Source organism: Chrysemys picta, chromosome 2 (assembly GCF_011386835.1).
Source record: "Chrysemys picta bellii isolate R12L10 chromosome 2, ASM1138683v2, whole genome shotgun sequence".
Classification (NCBI taxonomy): domain Eukaryota; kingdom Metazoa; phylum Chordata; order Testudines; family Emydidae; genus Chrysemys; species Chrysemys picta.
The window spans coordinates 192,736,545-192,761,375 of NC_088792.1; the positions used below are offsets into that span (position 1 = coordinate 192,736,545).

The following is a 24,831-nucleotide window of genomic DNA, read 5'->3' on the forward strand; positions in this document are numbered from 1 at the left end:
TGAGGAAGTAGTATGTTGTCACAGATAGGGGACTACCAAAATGGCCCTACCAAATTCATGGGCCATTTTGGTCAATTTTACGGTTTCATAGGATTTTAAAAATCATAAATGTAATGATTTCAGATATTTAAATTTGAAATTTCAGTGTTGTAACTGTAGGGGTTCTGTCCCAAAAGGAGGTTGTGGGGTGGTCACAAGGTTATTGTAGGGGGAGTCTTGGTAGTGTCACCCTTACTTCTGTACTGCTTTTAGTGGCAGTGCTGCATTCAGAGCTGGGCAGCCGGAGAGCAGCAGTTGCTGGCTGGGAGCCCAGCTCTGAAGGCAGCAGCAGCGCAGAAGTAAGGATGCCATGGTATGTTGTCGCTACCCTTTCTTCTACACTGCTGCCTTCAGAGCTGGGCTCCTGGCCAGCAGCCACTGTTCTCTTGCCACCCAGCTCTGAAGGCACTGCAGAAGTAAGGGTGGCAATACCCTGACTCCCCTACAATAACCTTGCAATCCCCCCATAAACCACTTTGGGGTCAGGATCCCCAGTTTGAAAAATGCTGATTTTCCCCTGTGAAAACTGTATAGTATAAGGTAAAAGTACAAAAAAAGACCAGATTTCGCAGGGGAGAACAGATTTCACAGTCCGCGATGTGTTTTTTCACGGCCATAAATTTGGTAGGGTCCTAGTCATAGATACTGGCTGGTTTAGGAGAGTGGTAATAGAATGAGGAGGTTTTCACTTAATTTACTGGTTTATGATTTGGGTTCAGTGTAACTTAATTACCAATTACATACAAGTCCAATTGGCCATATCTGCAGAGAAGTGTTGAATGGATGTTGAGAGAACAGCCAGAATAGTTTAAATGAAAAGTCAGAGGAAACTTGCATTGCCTTCGGCTCTGCTCCTCTCTTGTGAATAAGTAGAAGACTTCATTCTCCAGTAACCTGAGGGCATCTTAACTGAGCACTGATTTTGCTTTTAAAACAGCGCCGTCAACTGTGCATTTCAGATTAACTCTGCCTTGCTGTTCTTGGACACTGTCAGCTGAAATCTCACTGGTCTGACTTGTACTGCTTATAGTTATCAGAAATAACTAAGGCAGAGAAGAGAATACTCTTCTCTTTTTCAGGATTAGTGCATTTGATAGCTCTTATACACAGCAGTAGCAGATTTTTTTCATAAAGAAAATCTGGATGTGAAACCACATCGGCAGGGACAATTGAGCAGATGGAAGCATTTTGAATGCCAGCATTCCTTTGCGTTACATTATGTGTAGCTATAAGAGTTATGAGATAATTTCATATTTTCAAAAGCAAGCTCTCTCGTTTTGGTTTACAGATACTAGGGAGACTCTAAAGATATATAAAGCTTTAATAAAGTAAAAAATCATTTGTTGCCCTCATTGAAGTCCATAGCATGTAGTATGTTAGGATTTGTTTCAACTTTCACAAGTGTAAATAATCCCTATGTAGGAAAAGTGTTGTTGTATTGTTTAAAGTTAATTTGCTTATGTATTTAACTTTCTGTCATGCCTTGAATAGTTCTGTCAGGAATGTCAGATGCTTCTTCTAGCAATTGTAGTCATCCAGGTGGAAGTTTTGAATGAAGAAATTATAGTTTGGAATGTAGGGAAGAAATCAGTTTTGCAAAAGGGAATTGGGGGGAAAAAATAAGGGAAGGGATTTTATTTTCACTCTGTGTAAACCAGGGGTCGGCAACCTACGGCACACGTGCCAAACACGGCACGCAAGCCGTGTTTGAGTGGCACACTGCCGAGGTCCTGGCCCCCAACCCCCCCCCCCCCCCACTGCTCTCCCCTGTGGGGGCAGGAGGCAGAAGCTTGGTCCTGCGGCAGCCAAGCTCCCTCCCCCACTTCTTCCCCCAGCGTGGTGCTTTCCTGCCCCTCCCCTCCCTCTTCCTGTGCTGATCAGCTGATCGTCCTTGCGAGGGGGAGCGGAGCAGAGCTGAGCAGCAGCGTGCTCCCTGCTCCTTAGAGGAGGCAGAGAAGAGATAAGGACGGGACCTTGGGGAAGGGGGTGGAATAGGGCATGTCCCTTCCAGCCCCCTGTCATGAGCCGCTTTTGGGGCAGGGGGCTGGGATCACCCCCATGAGCTGAGCACCCCAGTCCTCTGCCCTGAACCCCCCCACACGCCCCCAGCCCTCTGCCCTCACCCCTGAACCGCCCCACACACCCAGCCTTCTGCCCTCCACCCCTACACACCCCAGCCCTCTGCCCTGAACCCCCCACACCCCCACTGCCCTCTATCCTGAACCCCCCCACACACCCAACCTTCTGCTCTGCACACCCCCAGCCCTCTGCCCTCACCCCTGAACTCCCCACACACCCAGCCTTCTGTCCTGCACCTCCACAACCCCCCAGCCCTCTGCCCTGACCCCTGAACTCCCCCCCACACACCTAGCCTTCTGCCCTGCACCCCCACCCCCCTATGTCTCTGCCCTGAACCATCCCCCAGGTCTGGGGTCCCGGCTGCCGGCCCCTTGCCAGCCGGTGTCCCAGCCGCAGGCCCTGCTCAGCCCGCTGCCAGCCTAGGTGAACAGAACTCCAGGCTGGCAGTGGGCTGAGCAGGCTGGCGGCTTAAGATCAGCATTTTAATTTAATTTTAAATGAAGCTTCTTAAACATTTTGAAAACCTTGTTTACTTTACGTACAACAATAGTTTAGTTATATAATATAGACTTATAGAGAGAGACTTTCTAAAAAACATTAAAATGTATTACCAGCATGCGAAACCTTAAATTAAAGTGAATAAATGAAGACTCGGCACACCACTTCAGAAAGGTTGCCTACCCCTGGTGTAAACCATGGGGTTCTTTAAAATATTGAAGAAAATTGAATGTCCTTAGAACATGCCCAACACAATTTTTTTTCATAATCAAGGTCTGGTTTGACATCTGAAAAATCCTTCCACCTCCTGTGACTTCTGGAAAATACCAAATTTTCAGTAACAGTGCATGAGATCTGAAATTTTTATTCTCTCACAGCATCCAGGTGGTGAAGAAGTCCTAAGGGAACAAGCTGGAGGAGATGCTACTGAAAGCTTTGAAGATGTCGGCCATTCCACAGATGCCAGAACGCTGTCAGAGACTTTCATTATAGGGGAGCTTCATCCTGTGAGTACATGATCAGTGTACAGATATTAATGTCACTGCAATTTTCAGTGTTTAGACATTTCTGTGATAAGCACACTAAAAATAGAGCTGGTAACCATTTATGCTAGCCATACCTCCTTATTCCACCACACCAGCTAACTTTGGGTGAAGCCAGGCTGCTCTTTCCTGCTCAGGCAGAAGCTGAGAGTTGAACACTCTGAAGTGCTCAGATAATGTGGTATCAAATCCTCATAAGGGTACGGCTTATCTCTCCTCTTTGAAATGCATTACAGCCGGGGTTTTAACTTAGGTTTACAAATAACATTACAGAGCACTAAATCATACTGCACTCTCCAATCTGTACATCATGATCTCCCTAAAGATAAGATATAATTCTTTAAAATAGTATATCTTTGAATTTGTGTAAACCTTTTATAAGGAGTAGTCCTCTACTGTACTGAAGGAAGTATTCAAAATGATCATTAACATCTTGCACAGGATATCTAAGCTGAAATTGGACAGGGTCCTGTGTAGTCCATATCTGTGCCATTTATTTTTTGGAATAGAAGTGAATTTCAGAATCTATGCTTCATTACTTAAATATATTGCTAGCCCTTTTTGTTGTCAAGGTAATATTGAAAATATGAGGAGAGTATAAATGACTAAATGGTTAAAACAAGTTCTAAATCTTCACCTCCATTTTCTTTTTTGATCACCATGGAAAACACCACCATCCAACCTGTCACTTGGGCCTATAACCTGGGCATCACCTCTCATGAGTTCCTTGCATCCAGGCTATGGTTAAGTCTTGCTGATTCTTTTGCAGAACATCTCTAAGATACAACCATTCCTGTTTATCCACTCAGCTAAAATTCCTCCAGACTCTTATCAACTCATGTCTCAGTTACTGAAAAAAATATTTTTCTCTGGCCCAGACAAATGCAATTGTGTCCCATTCACATCCATTCAGAACGCTGCTGCAAAGGTCATTTTCCTAGCCCACTGTCTCTTTGACCATCTCACCCTGTTTGCATCCCTCACTAACTCCCTTTTCTCTTTCACATCAGACATAAGCTACTTTCAAGGCCCTTCATGGCCTATCCTAACTCTCCTTTGCTCTGATGCCCAGAAAAATTGGTCAGTGTTCAGGTTCGCTGGTGTGTTGATCCCACTGCCTATTGTGTTGACCAGTATTGTTTTCTTGTAATCCTCCTTTGGTCTGTATCCATCTTTTGTCTCTTAATTTACTTTGGAGAACCTTTCTTTTTTATTCTGCTTCTACTTGTACATCACCGAGTACAGTGAGGTCCTGGTCCATAACTAGGGCTCCTAGTTGCTATGATACTACTACTACTACTACTACTACTACTAAAATGATCCCTGAGAAAATCTGGAAAAACAAATCTAAGGTGAGCTGCTACACTCTTCATCATGGGTTATTCTGAAACAAAGATGACAATATCAACATTAACTATTTTTTATTTGGGGGTATTATAGTAGAAATATGCAGCCAGTGTGCTAACCCTAAACTGCTTCACACCTCATGTAAAAGACCCTGTCCCTCACTTAACTGCCAATCTTCAGCTTCTGTCATCTTGACAACTTCTGTGATTTTGTTATGCACACAGTTATCTGAGGTATAACAAACAGAAAATACTGGCTTCATATTGTGTGTGGTTCATAATTTATGCTTTTATAAACTGCCTTTTAAAAACTTACCTGAATCTGCCACAGACTTTTCATCTGTTGCCTTAGGGTGCTGTAGAATTCAGGGCCATTGCAACAGAATGCCACAAAGCACATGGGACCTTGATTAGTTTGCGTCTATCTATTGTACGTGTGTGTATGGTGGAAGGAGCTATCAAATCAGGGTAATTGTTCAGTTGGTTATGCAGTAGACTAAAGACATGTATCTTTTAGGAACATAGGAAACGTAAATCTGCTGATGCATGGAATTTTGAAGTGCATTGGAGAGTTGCATTCAGTTGAATAAGGAAACATTCTGGGAATTATTTATAAGCAAATGATGTTGTTGTCGTTGTCATCATCACTCCATAACTGAATTGGTCATTGGGGCACCATCATTGATGAGAACTCATCTAATTGTCTCCATCCCCGACGATTGTGTGTCAGTGCCTGAGTCTCTGCGAAGTCCATTCCTGTTCACTCTTCTATGTTGTCAATTCATCTCTTTTGTCTACCTCTTCTTTTCTTCCCCTGTACTGTCCCTTGGAAGATGATCTTGGACAGGCCAGATGATCTTGTTACATGGCCGTAGCACTTCAGCTTGGACTTAGTCATGGTCGTCAGGAGGTTTTCATATGACCCAGTGCATTGAGTGATGTTACAGACCTCTTAGTGACATGGTTGAAGTAGGAGATACTTTGGTAAAATTCTGGGCATCTCGTCTCTGCTACCTGTATTTTCCATTCAAGTTCTTCCATAAGGGTCCATGTCTCACATGCATACAGAAAAATGGAGATGACCATTGCGTGCAGCAGTTCCAGTTTGGATTCCAGGGAGATGTTCTTATTCCTCCAAATTTGCTTTAGCTTTGCGGCTGCTGCTGCTGTTTGCACAGTTCTTGCCAGAATTTCTGCCTTTGAGCCTTCATCAGTGATTGCTCCCAAATACTTGAACTGTTTCACTGTCTCCAGCTCTTGTCCACTGACAGGGATATGTGAGCTGATCCTGTCACGTTTGTTTGTCGTCAGCTTGGTTTTCTCTGCACTGATTTCTATGCCGTATTTTGCGGAGGTCTCATCCAATCATTTCACAAGGTTGGTTAGTTCATCTTCGCTGCCTGCCAGGTCATCAGTGTCATCAGCAAACCGAAGATTTGAGATTGTTCGCCCCCCAATGTTGACTGTGCGCATGTGATCTTCTAGGGCATCAGTCATTATGCATCCAAGTAGATGTTAAACAGTGTGGGTGAAAGAAGGCAACCTTGCCGGACTCCAGCAGTGGTGCGAAACCACTTTCCTATTGTGCCATTGACGGGAACTGCACTGTTGGCCTTGGCATACAATTATTTAATGGTAAGAATAAGCTTAGGACCAACATTGTACTCTTTCATGGTTGCCCAGAGAGCTTCATGCCATACTCCGTCAAATGCCTTCTTGACGTCGTCAAAGACGTGTTAGATGTCCTGCTGGTGTTGTAAGTACTTCTCACATAGAACATAAAGGTTGAAAATCTGTTCTGTGATATGTCTTCCAGCACGAAAGCCAGCCTGTTCTTCAGCGATGATCTTCTCTGTTTGTGGCTTCAATTTGTTCAATATGACTTTCAATATCACTTTGCTGAGATAGCTAATTAAGCTTATGGTCCGGTAATTTTGACACAATTGCAGGTTGTCTTTCTTTGGCAGAGTGATTATTAGTGACTTGTCCATGTGGAGGGCCACTCATTGGTCTGCCAGATCTTGTTGCAGATCTTGTTGCAGATCTTGGTGAGTACATCTATTACTATTTCTCCTCCGAATTTCATCAGTTTGGCTGGGATATTGTCAATACATGTAGCCTTTCCATTCTTGAGTGATTTCACAGCCGTCTGCGCTTCTTCACACAGTATTGGAAAGTCATCCTCCTCTGTTGAATCTGGGCTGTCTACGACACTAGGATCTCCATTTGTCTGGTGGTTGTATTGATAAGAGCAGTAGTTTGTCCACCTATTGATGATGTCCCTTTCTTCTGTAAGACTGTTCCCGTCTTTGTCTTGAATTGCATTAGCATTGGTCCATCTTTCCTTTGTCAGATCTTTTACAACCTGGAGGGCTCGTTTGCTATTTTTATCATTGATACATTCTTCAATTTTAGAACATCATTTTTCAATCCATGTCTCCTTGGCCACCTTCATTACTTTTTTGATCTTTCTGCTAATTGCTCTATATTTATCAGATCCCTCATTGCTGTTCTTGTCTCTCTTAAGTTCTCTTCTAATGTCACACATCTGTAATGTTTCATTTGTGACCCATGGTTTTGTCTTCTTACAATGTTTCCCAAGGATGTTCATTGCTGCCTCATTCATTAGCGTTGAAATTGTTGGTCATTGTTTCTAAGTCTTCCTCTAGAGCAAGCAGTGGAACAAAATTTTCTGCCGATCATTGCTTGGAATGACTCTGCAATTTCTCGGTTTCTGAGGCTTTCCAAATCAAACTTGGTTCTGGTGAATTTTGGCCTGATGATTTTCCATAGCTGCAGCCAGAAATTTAGAATCACAAGGTCATGATCACTTCCAATATCAGCACCAGGGAAGCTCCTTGTTTTAGCCCTGTTTGTCTGAATGTCCCTACATTCCATGTGGCTATGGTGATGTTATCTCTTCCACGTATCTTCTATGTGGTTACACCAGTAATATACTTGTTGCGTCTGTTCTGGTGGGAGACTGATGACGCAGTCATTATTAACCCGGGGTGCAATCAATCCGATATGGACATGGTTGACTTGCTCATCATATGTTGTGTCTTGGGCAAATTTCTAACCTGACAGAGCCCATCCCTCTCCAGGCAGCCCCCTTTTAGTCGCCTGTTACGAGATGCAGGAGTAGCAGTGGGCCTATTCTGTCCCCAGACCCACAACCTACTAGTGGAGGCAGCTTCATGATCTTAAGTCTACACTGTTAAAAAAAAAAAAAAAAAAAAAAAAAAAAAAATTGGCACAGCATTGTTAACTGAAACTAGTGACCTTCTCAGAAATCCTCTTTTGTACACTTCATTCTTGTCTAATCTTTTTTCCCTTATTTTCTTGCAGGATGACAGAGACAAAGTTCAGAAACCAACGGTAAGTGTCATCACTCTGAAATATTTCATCTGGACACTGAGGTTTTTTGCACACAGTGTACAGACTGAGACACAAAAGGACATGAAGGTCAAGTTTACTTTGACCTTGGCTACACTTGCAGCTGTACAGCGCTGTGAGGTAAACCTGTCTTTGTACAGCTGAGTGGTGAAAAGCGCTGCAGTCTGTCCACACTGACAGCTGACAGCGCAGTGGTGTGGCCACACTTGCAACATTTGCAGCTGTGTTGGGAGCGGTGCATTATGGGCTGCAGCCACATGAATGCTGGAATAGCTATGTGCTTTCCAAAACGGGGGTGGTGGGATGGATTGTCACAGGGAGTGTGGGGGGAGAGGGAGTGCTTTTTGGAGCATGTCAGCTCTCTATTTTGCAAGTTCCGAACTCCCGGCCCCCTGCTCATTCATTTAGTCACTCAAAGCAAGCTGCAAACTGTTTGTTTGCTTTTCTCTGTGGTATGAGCTTTGGTCACAACAATGGAGAGGATTGGCCACTTGACAAGGTGATTAGTACAGCGTTGTAGCCACTCCGCTGCAGCTGTTATTCCTCTCGGAGATGTGGAGTACCTGCAGCGGTGTACCCAGGGAGATACAGCGCTGTAAGTGCCCTGCCAATGTGGACGAGGAGTGAGTTACAGCGCTGGGGGAGGCTTTACAGCGCTGTAACTTGCAAGTGTAAGGCCTTTAAAAATAAAACCTTAAAGTAGATTAAAGTACTGTATTGCCGTGAGACCCCCTGTAAATCTGCGTGGCTTTACAGTAAACATTTCCTATTGTCTACAAATGTTTTCTTCTGTTCTTGCTAAAATCCCCCCTCACCAAACAAAATAGGAAATTAATTCCAGTCTCTCATTGTTTCACTGTATAGAAAGTGCCACCAAATACACAAATTAACTATCTTTTCTAGTTTTTAAATAAAAATAATCTTGGGTGTTAAGTGTAAAAGTTAAACTTTTAGACACAGGTTATTAAGTTGTCCTTGTTTGTTTTGTATGAACAGTTGGGGACAGAGCTGAAGGGTTTCTAATTACCTCAACTTTTGCAGTGTAGCTCTTGGCAAAATGAACACAACTCACAAATATTACAAGCATGACAGTTACCACACCTGTGCACAATTAAGGTGAAACTAGAAAAAAAAACTGCATCAGGTCTGAGCTAATTATACCTTCACTATCAATACCTGAAACATTTTAGGTTAGGTAAACACACAATACTACTATCGTGGATTCTTTTAGTGCTACTTCTGAATTTACAGGACATGCATCCATAACAGACGCTTTTGGGTGTATCTACAGTTAAAATAAAGCCACAGGAATTAGTAGAAGTGGTGCCAGCAAGTTGGAAGTAAGCAGCAAATTATGAGGGCCAGTGCTTGTTTAGATTCTGATGCTAGTACACCTGTAGTAGGTGCAGCAGAATGCCCAATAGGCAATTAGATTAAACTATGCACTCTTGCTTGCTAATTATCTCCTCCAAAACTTAGTTTCCTGGAGACTTACCCACCCAGTCAGGGATGTCTTGGGGCAATTATAAAGAGAGCACTAACTTTGAGAGCCCCCCAAATAATTTGCTTTGAAAAAAGTATGCATTTCTATTACTCTCTAAAAATATTTCAAAAGTACTCTAGTAACATTAACTCACCCACTGTCTATATGTTTAACAACTAAACTATGTATTCTATATAACAAAATTCCAGGATTGTCACTTTGTGTCACTCTGAAGCCTATTATGTCTCTAGAGTCAGTGTGAAGCTCTGGAAACAGCAAGCATAATCAAGGGCTTTTTTTGTTCAGAATATCACTGGGTTTTGCGATCTGTTACCCTCCAGTTTTTAAGTTTTCCATCATTTTGACTTTACAAATTACATTAGGGTTACCATTCGTCCGGATTCCCCCGGACATGTCCGGCTTTTTAAGCTAAAAATAGCGTCCGGGGGGAATTTGTAAATGTCCGGACTTCCCCCCCCATGCAGAGCACGCGCGGCTAACAGTGCTGCCAGCCGGACGGTGTCACTTACATGGGGCTCCGATACGCAGCCCGAGAGGGCTCCTCCCTCCCTCCCTCCCTCCCTGCATCGCAGATCGGCTCCGGCAGTTTGGAGCTCCTCCCCCGCTGCTGCCCAGCAGCTCAGGCTGTTCCTGAGCAAGTTCACCAGACATTAGGTGAAGAAAGGCCAACAACAAGGGGGCCAGGGGGTCGGAGAAGGGGCAGGGAGGTTCTGGAGGGGGCAGTCAAGAGACGGGGGGGTCGGGAGTTCGGGGGGGGGCTTTCTGGGGGTAGGGGTGTGGATAAGGTTTTGGGCAGTCAGGGTACAGGTAGGGGGTAGGGTCCTGGGGGGCATTTGGGGGGGGTCTTAGGAGGGGGCAGTTGGGGGACAAGGAACAGGGAGGCTTAGGTAGGGGGTGGGGTTGTGGAGGGCAGTTAGGAGCAGGGGTCCCAGGAGGGGGCAGTCAGGGGACAAGGGTGGGGTTGGGAGTTCTGGGGGGGGGGCTGTCGGGGGCAGGAGTGGGGAGAGGGATTGGAGCAGTCGGGATAGGGAGCAGAGGGGTTTAGATGGGTCAGGAGTTCTGGGGGGGGCTGTCAGGGGGTGGGGAGTGGTTGGATGGGGCATGGGAGTCCCAGGGGTCTGTCTGGGGGTGGGGATGTGGATAAGGGTTGGGGCAATCAGGGTACAGGTAGGGGGTAGAGTCCTAGGGGGCCAGTTAGGATGGGGGGGGTCTCAGGAGGGGGCAGTCAGGGGACAAGAGGCAGGGAGGCTTAGGTAGGGGGTGGAGTCCTGGGGGGCAGTTAGGGGAAGGGGTCCCAGGAGGGGGCAGTCAGGGGACAAGGAGTGGGGGGAGGGTTGGGGATTCTGAGGGGGGGAAGTGGGAGGGGCAGGGGTGGGGTTAGGGCAGGATGGGGCGGGGCTAGGGCAGGACAGGGGCGGGGCTCCTCCCGTCCTCTTTTTTGATTGCTGGATTATGGTAACCCTAAACTACATCCACATGGTGCATAGCTATAGTAAGGCATGTATCTATGCCATGTCAAGAGTCCTAGAGCAGGCGTTCTCAACCTTTTTTCTTTAAGGCCCTCCCAACATGCTATAAAAACTCAGGGCTTCAGCTGGGGGAAATGAGGGGCAAGCTTGGGTTCTGGGCTTCAGCTGCCTGGCAGGGGGGAGGCCTTGGGCCTTCAGCCCCATGGGGCGCCTGGGGCTTCATGGCCCCCACTTTAGAAATGCTGTCCTAGCGCATCCTGATATCTGAGTTAATGTACAGTTAATTTGCATACAGCCATTTCAGTGGCTGTATGGGGGAGATGGTACAGATAGTGGGTTACTTGGTCCAACTGCCTCCTGCACAAAACAACACATCTCCCACTACAACCCTCTAAGACAAAAGTCAATGCAACCACCCACACAACAATCAGCAGACATAACAATCTAAACACTCACAGCATCTCATGGCATCACAGACCCCTCATTCACCACCCACACAAATCTATAAACCTCTCCCAGCACAACACAACCCATAGACAAATCAGCACAACCACCCACACAGAAAAACAACCATCATACACAATAATCCTAAATCTCACTGAAGTCTAAAATATCTGAGTCGGTGTGAAGTGATGGAAACAGTTACAAGCATAGTTGAAACCTTTTTTTAGAATATCACCAGTTTTCAATCATCACTGGGATTCATGGTCTGTTACCATCCAATTTTTAAGTTCTCAGTGGCTTTTAGACACATGTCTTTACAAATTACCTCTGTGCAACTGCTCAAGCTTTCAGCTACTAGTAGTTTAATTAGTAAACTAACTGCTACACTGAGCAGATTTTAATGAGAACATTAACTTTATTTTCTGACTTTCTGTTGAAATGTGTAACCTTGGCATTGCAGTTCTTTGTTTTAGTATCTTGTTTTTAAAAACAAAAACTTCTGACCTTTAAATGATTAAGTCCAAATGTCCCTGAGATAAATGGGATGGTGGATGAGTGAGTTCTCACAATTGCTCCTGCTGTTTAGCTGGAGGAACTGTTAAGGGTTGGGTTAACCAGGGCAGCAGCACATTTGAAAAAAGTCATTAAAGAATATAAACACTTAGGAAGTACAGGCCAGTCAGCCTCCCCTCACTCCCTGGAAAAACCATGGAGCAGGTCCTCAAGGAATCAGTTTTGAAGCACTTAGAGAAGAGGAAAATGATCAGGAACAGTCAACATGGATTCACCAAGGGCAAGTTATGCCTGACTAACCTAATTGCCTTCTATGACGAGATAACTGGGTCTGTGGATGAGGGGAAAGCAGTGGATGTGTTATTCCTTGACTTTAGCAAAGCTTTTGAAATGGTTTCCCACAGTAGTCTTGCCAGCAAGTTCAAGAAGTATAGGCTGGATGAATGGACTATAACGTGGATAGAAAGCTGTCTAGATTGTCTGGCTCAGTGGGTAGTTATCAATGGCTCCATGTCTAGTTGGCAGCTGGTATCAAGCCGAGTGCCTCAAGGGTCGGTCCTGGGGCCAGTTTTGTTCAATAATTTCATTAATGATCTGGAGGATGGCATGAATTGCACCCTCAGCAAGTTTGCAGATTACACTAAACTGGGAGGAGGAGTAGATATGCTGGAAGATAGGGATAGAATACAGAGGGACCTAGACAAATTAGAGGATTGGGCCAAAAGAAACCTGATGAGGTTTAACAAGGACAAGTCCAGAGTCTTGCACGTAGGACTGAAGAATCCCATGCACTGCTACAGATTAGGGACTGAATGGCTAGGCAGAAAAGGACCTAGGGGTTACAGTGGACGAGAGGCTGGATATGAGTCAACAGTGTGCCCTTGTTGCCAAGAAAGCTAATGGCATTTTGAGCTGTATAAGTAGGAGCATTGCCAGCAGATCGAGGGACATGATCATTCCCCTCTATTCGGCATTGGTGAAGCCTCATCTGGAGTACTGTGTCCAGTTTTGGGCCCCACACTACAAGAAGGATGTGTAAAAATTGGAGAGAGTCCAGCAGAGGGCAACAAAAATGATTAGGGAGCTGGAGTACATGACTTATGAGGAGAGGCTGAGGGAACTGGGATTGTTTAGACTGCAGAAGAGAAGAATGAGGCGGGATTTGATAGCTGCTTTCAACTACCTGAAAGGAAGTTCCAAAGAGGATGGATCTAGGCTGTTCTCAGTGTTAGCAGATGACAGAACAAGGAGTAATGGTCTCAAGTTGCAGTGGGGGAAGTTTAAGTTGGATATTAGGAAAAACTTTTTCACTAGAAGGGTGGTGAAGCACTGGAATGGGTTACCTAGGAAGGTGGTGGAATCTCCTTCCTTAGAGGATTTTAAGGTCAGGCTTGACAAAGTCCTGGCTGGGATGATTTAGTTGGGGATTGGTCCTGCTTTGAGCAGGGGGTTGGACTAGATGACCTCCTGAGGTCCCTTCCAACCCTAATATTCTATGATTCTATGAAGATGTACATGCAGGTGTATGGGACCAGGCTCTGTGTTTCTGAAGGATTTACACAGAGAGAGTTCACTCTTTCAATAAGAATTAGTATTCCTTTTGTGAACAGTCCCAGCATCCTGTGTTTTAGTTGAACAAGGAAGATATGCATTGTTATATCCCTTGTAACATCACTGGGCTTTGTAATTTGATGGCAAATGCTTGAGTATATTCAGTAGTGACTTTTTTTCAGTTGCTGATAACCTGTCTTTAATTCCACTCTGAAGAGTGAATAAAAATCATGATTTAAAAAAATAGTTTTTAATCAATTTTTAAAAAGCTAAAGTTTTTATTTCCATGTTGCTAGTTCTTTACTTTCTTCCCATTATATAGTCCTAAAACACCTACTTTAGCAATTTGTACTTGTTTCTTAATTGTTAGTGGAATTTCAGTTTTCCATAGATTTTTCTACTAAGAAGTTTCACATTTTAGATCTGTGCTGAATGACAGGTCCAGGAGCTCATTGTTTGTTTTTTTTTTCCTGTGAGAACAATACAGAATTGATAAGCAAATAGCCTGTGCTATGTTTACAACCAAAACTATCTTCTGATGTGTTGCACTTCCATAAATCAAGAAAACTGAAATGTTTTGACTAGACTATACTTCTCCATTAGGAGTTGCTGTTTGAAGTCACTGAGATTTGTGCTCCAAAGTCTCTTAAGTGTTTTGAAAATCCCACCCTTAATGCCTATCCAGGGGTTATAGGAGCCTAACTTTAGGCTCCGGATTTCAAAATCACAATAACTTTAATGTATTGTAAGTCTAAATATCTAACACTAACGCAATATGCTTTTGACATGACACCAGTCTAATGTCACTAATGAAGTTGTTGAATACAATGTTAACCCTTGATGTGAATACTTATGCAGATGCTTAACTTCAAGCACATTGATATTTCCATTGCTGTTAATAGAGCTACTCATGTGAGTAAAGCTATATACCTGCTTAATTGTTGATCAGAGTCTAAATGTTCAATATTTTGTTTCTGCCAGTAGCAGTTTCTTGAAGTTTGAATAAGATATCCTAACAGCAGTGGCATTTAAAAAAATAATAATTTATTATTAACCTTAAAGTTGCAGTAGCACAAAACTTCAAATTAGTTTTACAAAGCTTCAATATGATGTAAATTAATCAAGTGAATTAATCACTCCACCCTCATTCTCAATAAAGAATATTTATGTACAAATTTGGAGTATTTAGCTTGAATTATTGGCAACCAAGAAGCCTTGGTCTTAAAATGATTTAGTTTTTCCATTGCAATAATTCAGCTTTTGAAATGTTTACCTGAGATTGAAACAAGCATGGAAAGTTTAGGCCCCAAAGAATATCTAAACAGTTCATAGTCTCTTGATATAACCTTAACTACAGATGTTAATGCAACCACTAACTAGTAAGAGAGGGACATTAAAAAACGACTTGGCAACAATTTTAGGTAACCATTTTGTTATAAATTGCAGCAGAAAACATGGGATCAGAATGTTATCTGATTAGCAAATTACTACTCAAGCTTTTAACTATAAGGCTGCCTTCATCCTGGCATGAAAGTTGCATTTGTGGCTTGCTTTGACTAGTTGTTGGGAAAAGGTACAAACAAAAGTGTTACGGTGAATCCATTTCCTTTAGCCAGTTCTCTGCGGGGAGGTGGGGGGAAATTGCCGCTCATGTTCAGTATCTTAGTTATGACTTTTTGTTTTTCAGGAAACACTTATTACCACTCTGGACTCTAATTCCAGGTATAGTATGGCTTGTAATGTCATAAATTAAAACAGAATGGTGCTTCATGGTTGCCCTTCCCTAATTCAATGAAGTTGCGGGGGGGGGAGGGGAGAGAAATACTGTTCAGTTCAAACTACTAGCAAATAAGATGGTGGATAGTAAGGGCTTATCAATGCAAGGAAGTTAATTTGTAGTAAGATAAGGAGTGAATTTAAAGCAAAAAGGCATTCCTGATGAACTCTGTGTGGATGCTCTTTAGTCTAGAATGAGTGTGTCCACACGGGGAATAATTTCCTGTGGAATCAGATCCTAGGAATGGATGACATGTGAAGGCTGTTGCCATATGTAAATCCCAGGTTTGCTCTCAAAACTCTCCAGGGCATGTTGTCATCTTACCATGAAGATTTTACACTTCATCTTGAAGTTAAGAGGTTACCAGCTCTTCTCTAGAAGAAGGTATGCTACTAATGCAGGAGATGCTTGGTGGTCTTACTCACCGGTGCTGCTGTGTCGCTAGCTACTCTGGATGCCTTATGGATAAGCATCAGCTCAGAAAAGTCTTGGCTATTGTTGCTGCATCTAAGTTAAATATAAAGAGGATTCTGGGCTAAACGTAGAACAGCACATATAGTAGAATTTAAAAATGTGCACAAATGTTCTGGGCATTTCAACACAATCCAGCCAGATATTCATGCATTAATACTGTTCATTACATAGAGGAATCCTGTGACTCAAGAACCTTCCACATCACTTCCAATAGAGGAATTGAAGTACAAAAAGTTTTATTGGGAAAGCTCACCAGTATCTGCTCTTCAGTGGATGGCACAGCTCTGTGGCAACAAGCCATGGCTTTAAGTTTGACTGAAATCTTTTTGTTCTCCAATCAGCAAACTTACAAAAACTTTATTTCAAAGTCTAACTGTGGACACTATCATGTTGGCTGGCAAGAGCATATCACCAGCATTTAGTACTAGACCAACCTAAACACTCCCCCAGTCAAAGGCTCTTATCCTCATTTGAAGGGTGGAAAAGGAAGAGATTACAAAGTAAACTTTTATAAGCAATAAAATATCTAGTCTGTAATTTAGCAGCTGTTAGACATTGCATGAAAATAATTCTCACTGTAATTCCTTCTAGTTGGTGGACCAGTTGGGTGATTCCAGGAATAGCAGCAATTATTGTGGCCCTGATGTATCATTTCTACATGTCAGAGTAAGCATCCTCTGAGAACCAATAAAAGGAGAGACTGATTTGGGAAAGAAAATAGAAGCCATCTTAACCCACTACACTTCCTGACAAAAGCATAATAGCTGAAAAGAGAAATTTTTAAAATTGAACTTTTCCAGAAAACTTTCTGCTGTGCACTTTCTTCTTAATGCTACCTTTTATTCACTGTTTAAGCGCTAAAGGTAGTGTTTCTTTTATATAACACTGTTATATTCTCTAATGAACCATTTGAGACAACGCTGATTTCTGTATTACAGCAGACGTTATGTATGTACCAGCCTGAAACTTGTAACATTGCTTCTTTAATGTTTGTTAAGGTTCTGTCTGAATTTAATATGAATCCTTCAGCCCTAAATAACTATGAAAATTGGTGGGCATGTGTCCATGAAAATACTGTTCATTTTACCTTTTACCCATAATCTTGTATTCTTTGCTTGCAGTCTAGCACTGCTTTCAAATTGATTGTTTTTTTTCTTTCTACATAAAGAAACAAATTCCATTTTTTGTACCTTTTATTTAAAAATAAAAGGGAGAAAGTTCTGTGGTAGTAGGTCTAAGGGTCCGTAAAGCTTGTAAACATATGTAGAGTGTAGCCTATACAATGTGTGGGCCTACATGTCAGGCTGTACAATGACCTACTTAAGACCTTCCTGACATCTTGGTACCTAGGACTGGTACAGAGTGCTATCATAAAAAAGCCAGATTGCTTAATTCAGTTGCTCTTTGGAAAACCATCACTGAAGCACAGTGACAATTAAACTTAGGATAAAGTTTAGATGGAAGTGTCCCAATTATTTCCCTATCTATTTGGAAAAAAACATACAAATCAAAAGCTCTTTTATGGGTTCTGCCTTTTGGGGGGAAAATATTTTATGTAATTTCCACAATCACAGCTCTACTGACGTGACTATAATTTATCCTACAACTTGAGTCAAACCTTTAGGAAATCTTCAACTTAAAGCTATGGTTCCTAGTGAGTGAAACTCTCCATCTAAATCTGCACTAACTACTCAGTTGACTGTGCTCCTTCTTAGTACTAAGGAAAAAAGGTAACATACAACTTGTACTTACCATGAAAATAACTCTTTGGCAGAGGAATCTTGCTGTTTGCGTTTTCTGGGGCAACGTTTTTAACTTCTGCTACTATTTTTTCTATGTATTTCTATGCACAATATTCATGAATAAAAGCAAATCCCTGGTGTACCTTCCCATATTCCTATAAAATTGGATTTTCTGTCTCTCAAATGTATTAATTATAGCTCAGCCGCTGGGTTTTTCTATGGGTATGTCTACACAGCAATGTAAGCCTAGGATTAGTGGGTTTGAGTCAGCTGACTCGTGTCAGAACCTAGGGCTTGAGTGTCCACACTGGTTAAGGATTTTTTGACCTGTGCTTGAACCTGGGGCTCTGGTGTCCACACTGAATCAAAATAACCCTATCCAAGAGTGTCTAGTGCCCTGCACCCCACAGTGTCAACACTCCAGCCCTACAACTGGGTTGCATTGTGAGAAAACTACCCACCCTGTTTTTTAACTGATGGTGCTATTGATGGAACTCAGGTGCCAATAAGGAGCACGTGAGTACATATACTGCATAATTAGCTCTTTTGGTGGCTGTCTCAGGCCTGGTCTACACTATGAGTTTAGGTCGAATTTAGCAGCGTTAAATCAAATTAAGCCTGGGCACGTTTACATGGCTAAGTCCCTTTTTTTTACTTAAAGGGCCCTTTAAACCGGTTTCTTTACTCCACCTCCGACGAGGGGATTAGTGATAAAATCGGCCTTAGCGGGTCGGAATTGGGGTAGTGTGAACGGAATTCGATGTTATTGGCCTCCGGGAGCTATACCACAGTGCTTCATTATGACCGCTCTGGACAGCACTCTCAACTCAGATGCACTGACCAGGTAGACAGGAAAAGCCCCGCGAACTTTTGAATTTCATTTCCTGTTTGCCCAGTGTGGAGAGCACAGGTGACCGTGATGGAATCCCAGGATCACAAAAGAGCTCCATCATGGACTGAACGGGAGGTACGGGATTTGCTCGCCATATGGGGAGAGGAATCAGTGCTAGCTGAACTCCATAGCAGTAAACTAAATGGCAAAATATTAGAAAAGGTCGCCAAGGCCATGAAGGACAAAGGCTATAACAGGGACGCACAGCAGTGCCGCGTGAAAATTAAGGAGCTATGGCAAGCCTACCACAAAGCCAGAGGGGCAAATGGAAGGTCCGGGGCAGAGCCGCAAACATTCCGCTTCTACACTAGGGGTGCAGCCACCACTACCCCAACTGTGTGCTTTGACTCCTTCAATGGAGAAACACAGGGAAGTGGGTTCGGGGTACGAGGAAGATGAGGTTGAAGATAATGTAGATAGCTCACAGCAGCAAGGAAGCGGAGAAACCGGTTTCCCCAACAGCCAGGATATGTTTATCACCCTGGACCTGGAACCAGTAATCCCTAAACTTACCCAAGGCATGCACCCAGACCCTGAGGGCACACAGGGGACCTCTGGTGAGTGTACCTTTGTAAATATTACACATGCTTTAAAGGCAAGCGTGTTTAATGATTAATCGCGGACAGTACAGCTACTGGAAAAGTCTGTTAATGTGTGTGGGGATGGAGCAGAAATCCTCCAAGGACATCTCCAGAAAGCTCTCCTTCATGTACTCCCAAAACCTTTGCAAAAGGTTTCTGGGGAGGGCTGCTGCCTTATCCCCTCCGCCATGGTAGGATGCTTTACCACGCCAGGCCAGTAGCACGTAGTCTGGAATCATTGCATAACAAAGCATGGCAGCGTATGGTCCCGGTGTTTGCTGGCATGCAGACAACATCCATTCCTTACCGCTCTTTGTTATCCTCAGGAGAGTGATGTGATATTCACGGTCACCTGGTTGAAATGGGGCGATTTTATTAAGGGGACATTCAGAGGTGCCCCTTCCTGCTCTGCTGAACAGAAATGTTCCCTGCTGTTAGCCACTCGGTGGGGGGGAGGGGTGAAGTGATCATCCCCGAGAATTAGGTGTGGGGAGGAAAGGGGGTTAGTTGGGTTTGTGCTGCATGTTAACCCGGAAACTGCAGCCCCTCCTTTAACATTGCAAACCCATTTTAAATGGCCAACCCAATGGGTGCTTGGTATGGGAAATGAGGGTGCTACTGTTTGAAACCATTCCCATATGTTAAGAAGGTTAAAAAAGCCAAAAGACTGTAGCTTACCATGGCTGCCTGCAAGGCAAAATCTGTTGCCTGGCACTGCGTGAGTGATCTCTCACACCAAACCGGCAGGCCCTCAATATAAGAGGAAAAATGTGACCTTGTAACGAAAGCACATGTGCTGTGTAATGTGAACAGCAAAATTTAAGGTGAAAGTGTATCCATTGTTCTCTAAAATGTCTTTTTTTAACCACCTCTCCCTTCTCCTCCACCAGCTGCAAATGTTTCTCCTTCACAGAGGCTAGCGAAGATTAGAAGGAGAAAACGGCGGACTCGGGATGATATGTTCTCAGAGCTCCAGATGTCCTCCCACACTGACAGAGCACAGCAGAATGCGTGGAGGCAGTCAATGTCAGACTACAGAAAAGCACAATATGAACGAGAGGGGAGGTGGCGGGCTGAATTGCGGGATGAACAGAGCAAGTGGCGGGCTGAAGATGATAGATGGCGTCAGCTTGCAGACAGAAGGCAAGAGTCAATGTTTGGGCTGCTGGAGCATCAAACTGATATGCTCCAGCGTATGGTTGAGCTGCAGGAAAGACAGTAGGAGCAGAGACCGCCGCTACAGCCCCTGTGTAACCAACAACCCTCCTCCCCAAGTTCCATAGCCTCCTCACCCAGACGCCCAAGAACATGGTGGGGGGGCCTCCGGCCACCCAGTCACTCCACCCCAGATGATTGCCCAAGCATCAGAATGCTGGCCTTCAATAAGAGTTAAAGTTTTAAACTGCAGTGTGTCCTTTTCCTTCCCTCCTCCCTCACCCATCCTGGGCTACCTTGGCAATTATCCCCCTAGTTGTGAGATGAATTAATAAAGAATGCATGAATGTGAAGTAACAATGACTTTGCCTCTGCAAGTGGTGCTCGTAGCGGGGAGGGGAGAGTGGGGTGGTTGGTTTACAGGGAAGTAGAGTGAAGCGGGTGGGGGGGGGGCGGAGGGTTCATCAAGGAGAAACAAACAGAAGTTTCACACCGTAGCCTGGCCAGTCACAAAACTCGTTTTCAAAGCTTCTCTGATGAGCACCGCGCCCTGCTGTGCTCTTCTAACCGCCTTGGTGTCTGGCTGCGCGTAATCAGTGGCCAGGCGATTTGCCTCAACCTCCCACCCCACCATAAATGTCTCCCCCTTACTCTCACAGATATTGTGGAGCGCACAGCAAGCAGCAATAACAATGGGGATATTGGTTTCGCTGAGGTCTGAGCGAGTCAGTAAGCTGCGCCAGTGCGCTTTTAAACATCCAAATGCACATTCCACCACCATTCGGCACTTGCTCAGCCTGTAGTTGAACAGGTCCTGACTACTGTCCAGGCTGCCTGTGTACGGCTTCATCAGCCATGGCATTAAGGGGTAGGCTGGGTCTCCAAGGATCACGATAGGCATTTCAACATCCCCAATGGTTAGTTTCTGGTCTGGGAAGAAAGTTCCTTCCTCCAGCTTCCGAAACAGATCAGAGTGCCTGAAGACGCGAGCATCATGTACCTTTCCCGGCCATCCCACATTGATGTTGGTGAAACGTCCCTTGTGATCCACCAGGGCTTGCAGCAGTGTTGAAAAGTACCCCTTGCGGTTTATGTACTCGGTGGCTTGGTGCTCTGGTGCCAAGATAGGGATATGTGTTCCGTCTATCGCCCCACCACAGTTTGGGAATCCCATTGCAGCAAAGCCATCCACTATGGCCTGCATGTTTCCCAGAGTCACTACCCTTGATATCAGCAGGTCTTTGATTGCCCTGGCAACTTGGATCACAGCAGCCCCCACAGTAGATTTGCCCACTCCAAATTGATTCCCGACTGACCGGTAGCTGTCTGGCGTTGCAAGCTTCCACAGGGCTATTGCCACTCGCTTCTCAACTGTGAGGGCTGATCTCATCCTGGTATTCTGGAGCTTCAGGGCAGGGGAAAGCAAGTCACAAAGTTCCATGAAAGTGCCCTTTTGCATGCGAAAGTTTCGCAGCCACTGGGAATCGTCCCACACCTGCAACACGATGCAGTTCCACCAGTCTGTGCTTGTTTCCCGGGCCCAGAATCGGTGTTCGACGGCATGAACCTGCCCTAGTAACACCATGATTTGCACATTGCTAGGGCCTGTGCCTTGTGAGAGGTCTATGTCCATGTCAATTTCCTCATCACTCTTGTCGCCACGCTGCAATCGCCTCCTCGGCTGGTCCTGGTTTTGCTTTGGCATGTCGTGGCTCTGCATATACTCCAGGACAATGCGTGTGGTGTTCATAGTGCTCATAATTGCCGCAGTGACCTGAGCGGGCTCCGTGATCCCAGTGTTATGGCATCTGGTCTGAAAAAAGGCGCGAAACTAGTATCAGACGGAGGGAGGGGCGAGTGACGACATGGCATACAGGTACAGGGAATTAAAATAAACAAAGGTGGCTGTGCATCAGGGAGAAACATAAACAACTGTCACACAGAATGGCCCCCCTAACGATTGAACTCAAAACCCTGGGTTTAGCAGGCCGTTGATTTCACGGAGGGAGGGGGAAGCAAATGAATACAGAACAAATCTATTTTTTACATCTTAAGCTGGCAGCTGACGGTGCAGCATGACTGATAGCCCTCGTCATCTTCTGGGCGCTTGGCAGAAAATAGTGTACTAAGACTGATAGCCATCATCGTCAAGACGGTTCAATAAGACTGAGCATGTCTGCCTAGGTGCCCATGAATGAACTGCAATATGATGATGATGAATATCTGTCTTAATACACCATCTACTGCTAAAAGGCAAGGGGCTGCTGCTGTGTAGCAATGCAGCCCCACGTCTGCCAGCACCCAGATCACCGATGAAGGCTACCAGTCATACTGCACCGTCTACTGCCAAAAAGCAATTAGTTAGCTGCTGCTGTGTAGCAATGCAGTACCATGTCTGCCGGCACCCAGATGACATATGGTGACGGTGAGCTGAGCTGAGCGGGCTCCATGCTTGGTGTGGTATTTTGTCTGCACAGGTAACCCAGGTAAAAAGGCACAAATCGATTGTCTGCCGTTGCTCTGACGGAGGGGGAGGGGCCTGACGATATGTACCCAGAACCTTCCGTGACACTGTTTTGCATTATTCAGGCATTGGGATCTCAACCCAGAATTCCAATGAGCGGCAGAGACTGCGGGAACTGTGGGATAGCTACCCATAGTGCAACGCTCCGGAAGTCGACGCTAGCCTCAGTACTGTGGACGCAGTCCGCTGACTTAATGCACTTAGAGCATTTTATGTGGGGACACACGCAATCGGCTGTATACAACCGATTTCTATAAAACCGGCTTCTATAAATTCGACCTAATTTTGTAGTGTAGACATACCCTCAGTAGAATGAATGCAGTTTGAGAAGACTTTATACTGAATTGCCATCTAATCTGAGGACTGGATTCTCCACTAGGCTGAGTCATATGGGCAGGAAAATACCCATGTGCACCTGTTCTGAGGATAATTAGGACATCCATATCCAGGGCTGTCAAACTATTACAATGAAACTGCAATTCTTCATTTTTAAAATGGGATGTGCACTAAAGGTGTTTTTGTTTGGGTTTTAATTTATTTTTGTCTGATTTTAAGCTTGACATAAATTGTAAATTTCACAGGAAAAACACACAGTCCAGCCTGGCTGTTGCTGGCTACCATGAATCCTTAGGACTGTGGGTGCAGTGTGCTCCAGCACTTCCCAAGGAGACCGGAAGAGGGACCAAGCAGCTGCCCTAAAGGGAGTGTGAGCAGCAGACCTACTGGCTCAGAACAGCTGCTGGAGAGATAACACCTGGCAGTCGGGAGCCACCTCCCATCTGTCAACTTTGCTTCCTGTTCTGGCCAAGCTGCACAGCAGCAAGGAGAAACTGAAGCTGCCACTGGGAGGCTGTGGGGAAGTTTTGGGGCTGGCCCCCACTCACCTGCCCTCACAGTGCACACTGCCTGGTCACACCTGCACAGGGCTGCCCGGGGGGGGGGGGGGGGGAAGTGGGGCAATTTGCCCGGGGCCCCCACGAGTATGTCGGAGGCTCCCCCCACCTCTGTCTTCTCCCATCCCCCGGCGTCTCAGCTGGTAAGGGGGCGGGGCTGCGAGCTGTGGCCGAGCGGCGGGAGCTCAGGCCCCGCTAGAAACTCCACGCCGCTGCAGCACTGGACGCGGCACGCTGAGGCTCTGGGAGAGGGGGTAAGTGGCATGGTAAGGGGTTGGGGCTGGGCACCCCCCCGACCGCATCCCCCACAGCCCTGACCCCCAGCTCTGAGCGCAGCCCCTCTGAGCTGGGCACCCCCCGACCCTATCCCCCCACTGCTGTGACCTCCAGCTCTGAGCCGAGCCCTTCTGAACCGGAACCCCCCCGACCCCATCTCCCCCACGGCCCTGACCCCCAGCTCCGAGCCCAGCCCCTCTGAGCTGGACACCCCCCTGACCCCATCTCCCCACAGCCCTGAGTCCAGCCCCTGTGAGCCGGGCCCCCTCCTCCCCCCAACCCAGAGCCCAGCTTCCCATCTAGCCCTGGGCAACAGCAGCACCACCCCCAGGCAGCGACAGCCCATTGGCACCAACCATCACCCAGCGACAGCCCATTATGTAATTGCAAATGTATACATAATATTAAAGCATTTAATGTTTTTACATGTACTTAGTGTATTTTCAAATGATTACAAATTAATTTTTGAATGTATTTCACCGGTTATTTTTTACATTTCCAAATACATGTTACTATAGTATTGCAACTTTTTTTTAATGGAAGGGGCCCCCAAAATTGCTTTGCCCCAGGCCCCCTGAATCCTCTGGGCAGCCCTGCGCATGCAGCCCCAGGGAAGGCAGTGGGGGCCAGAGGGTGGAGTGGGACCAACTAGCTGCCCTGCAGAGGGGGAGCAGACAGGCTGCTTGGGGTCATCCCTCCCCTGGCTGTGCTGAGCTGGGAACTCTACCATTACCCCACCCTGCAGGGTAGCTACTTGGTCCTACTCTGCTCTCTGTCCCCTGGGTCCCCCCTGCCCTTCCTGGGGATGTTTGTGCAGGCAGTAAAGGGGGGGGGGTCAGCCCCAAAACAACCTGCATCATGGTCATGGCGCTAGTTCCTCAATGTGGTGAGGTTTTGGGGTTAGCTCCCACTCCATGCCCTGATAGTTCATGCTGCCCAGCTGTGCTTGCACATGAGCTCCCGGGAAGGCCTGGGAGCAATGGCCAGAGTGTGGATCAGGACGAGAGGAGCAGCAGAACTCATGGCTCAGCACAGCCAGGGCAGGGATGACCCCCACAATGGCCTGGCAGCTGGGAGTTGCTTTCTGCCTGTCAGCATTGCTCCCTGCTCTGGGCAAGCTCTGTGCCAGAGTGAGG

General features: G+C 45.6%; 1 protein-coding gene across 2 annotated transcripts in view; it reads left to right on the forward strand.

The window, feature by feature from the left end:
• Nucleotides 1-17,526, forward strand: part of LOC101938136 (cytochrome b5) — a 31,561-nt gene extending 14,035 nt beyond the window's left edge. The window contains exons 2-6 of one of the 2 annotated variants that reach the window (XM_065585162.1): nucleotides 2,994-3,122; nucleotides 7,853-7,882; nucleotides 15,069-15,103; nucleotides 15,465-15,542; nucleotides 16,224-17,526. In XM_065585162.1, coding sequence (XP_065441234.1) covers nucleotides 2,994-3,122; nucleotides 7,853-7,882; nucleotides 15,069-15,103; nucleotides 15,465-15,542; nucleotides 16,224-16,302 — 351 coding nt within the window. In that variant the 3' untranslated portion in view covers nucleotides 16,303-17,526. The remainder of the gene's footprint in view (nucleotides 1-2,993; nucleotides 3,123-7,852; nucleotides 7,883-15,068; nucleotides 15,104-15,464; nucleotides 15,543-16,223) is intronic. The other variant, XM_065585163.1, reaches the window with a different exon arrangement.
• Nucleotides 17,527-24,831: the final 7,305 nt, after the last annotated feature.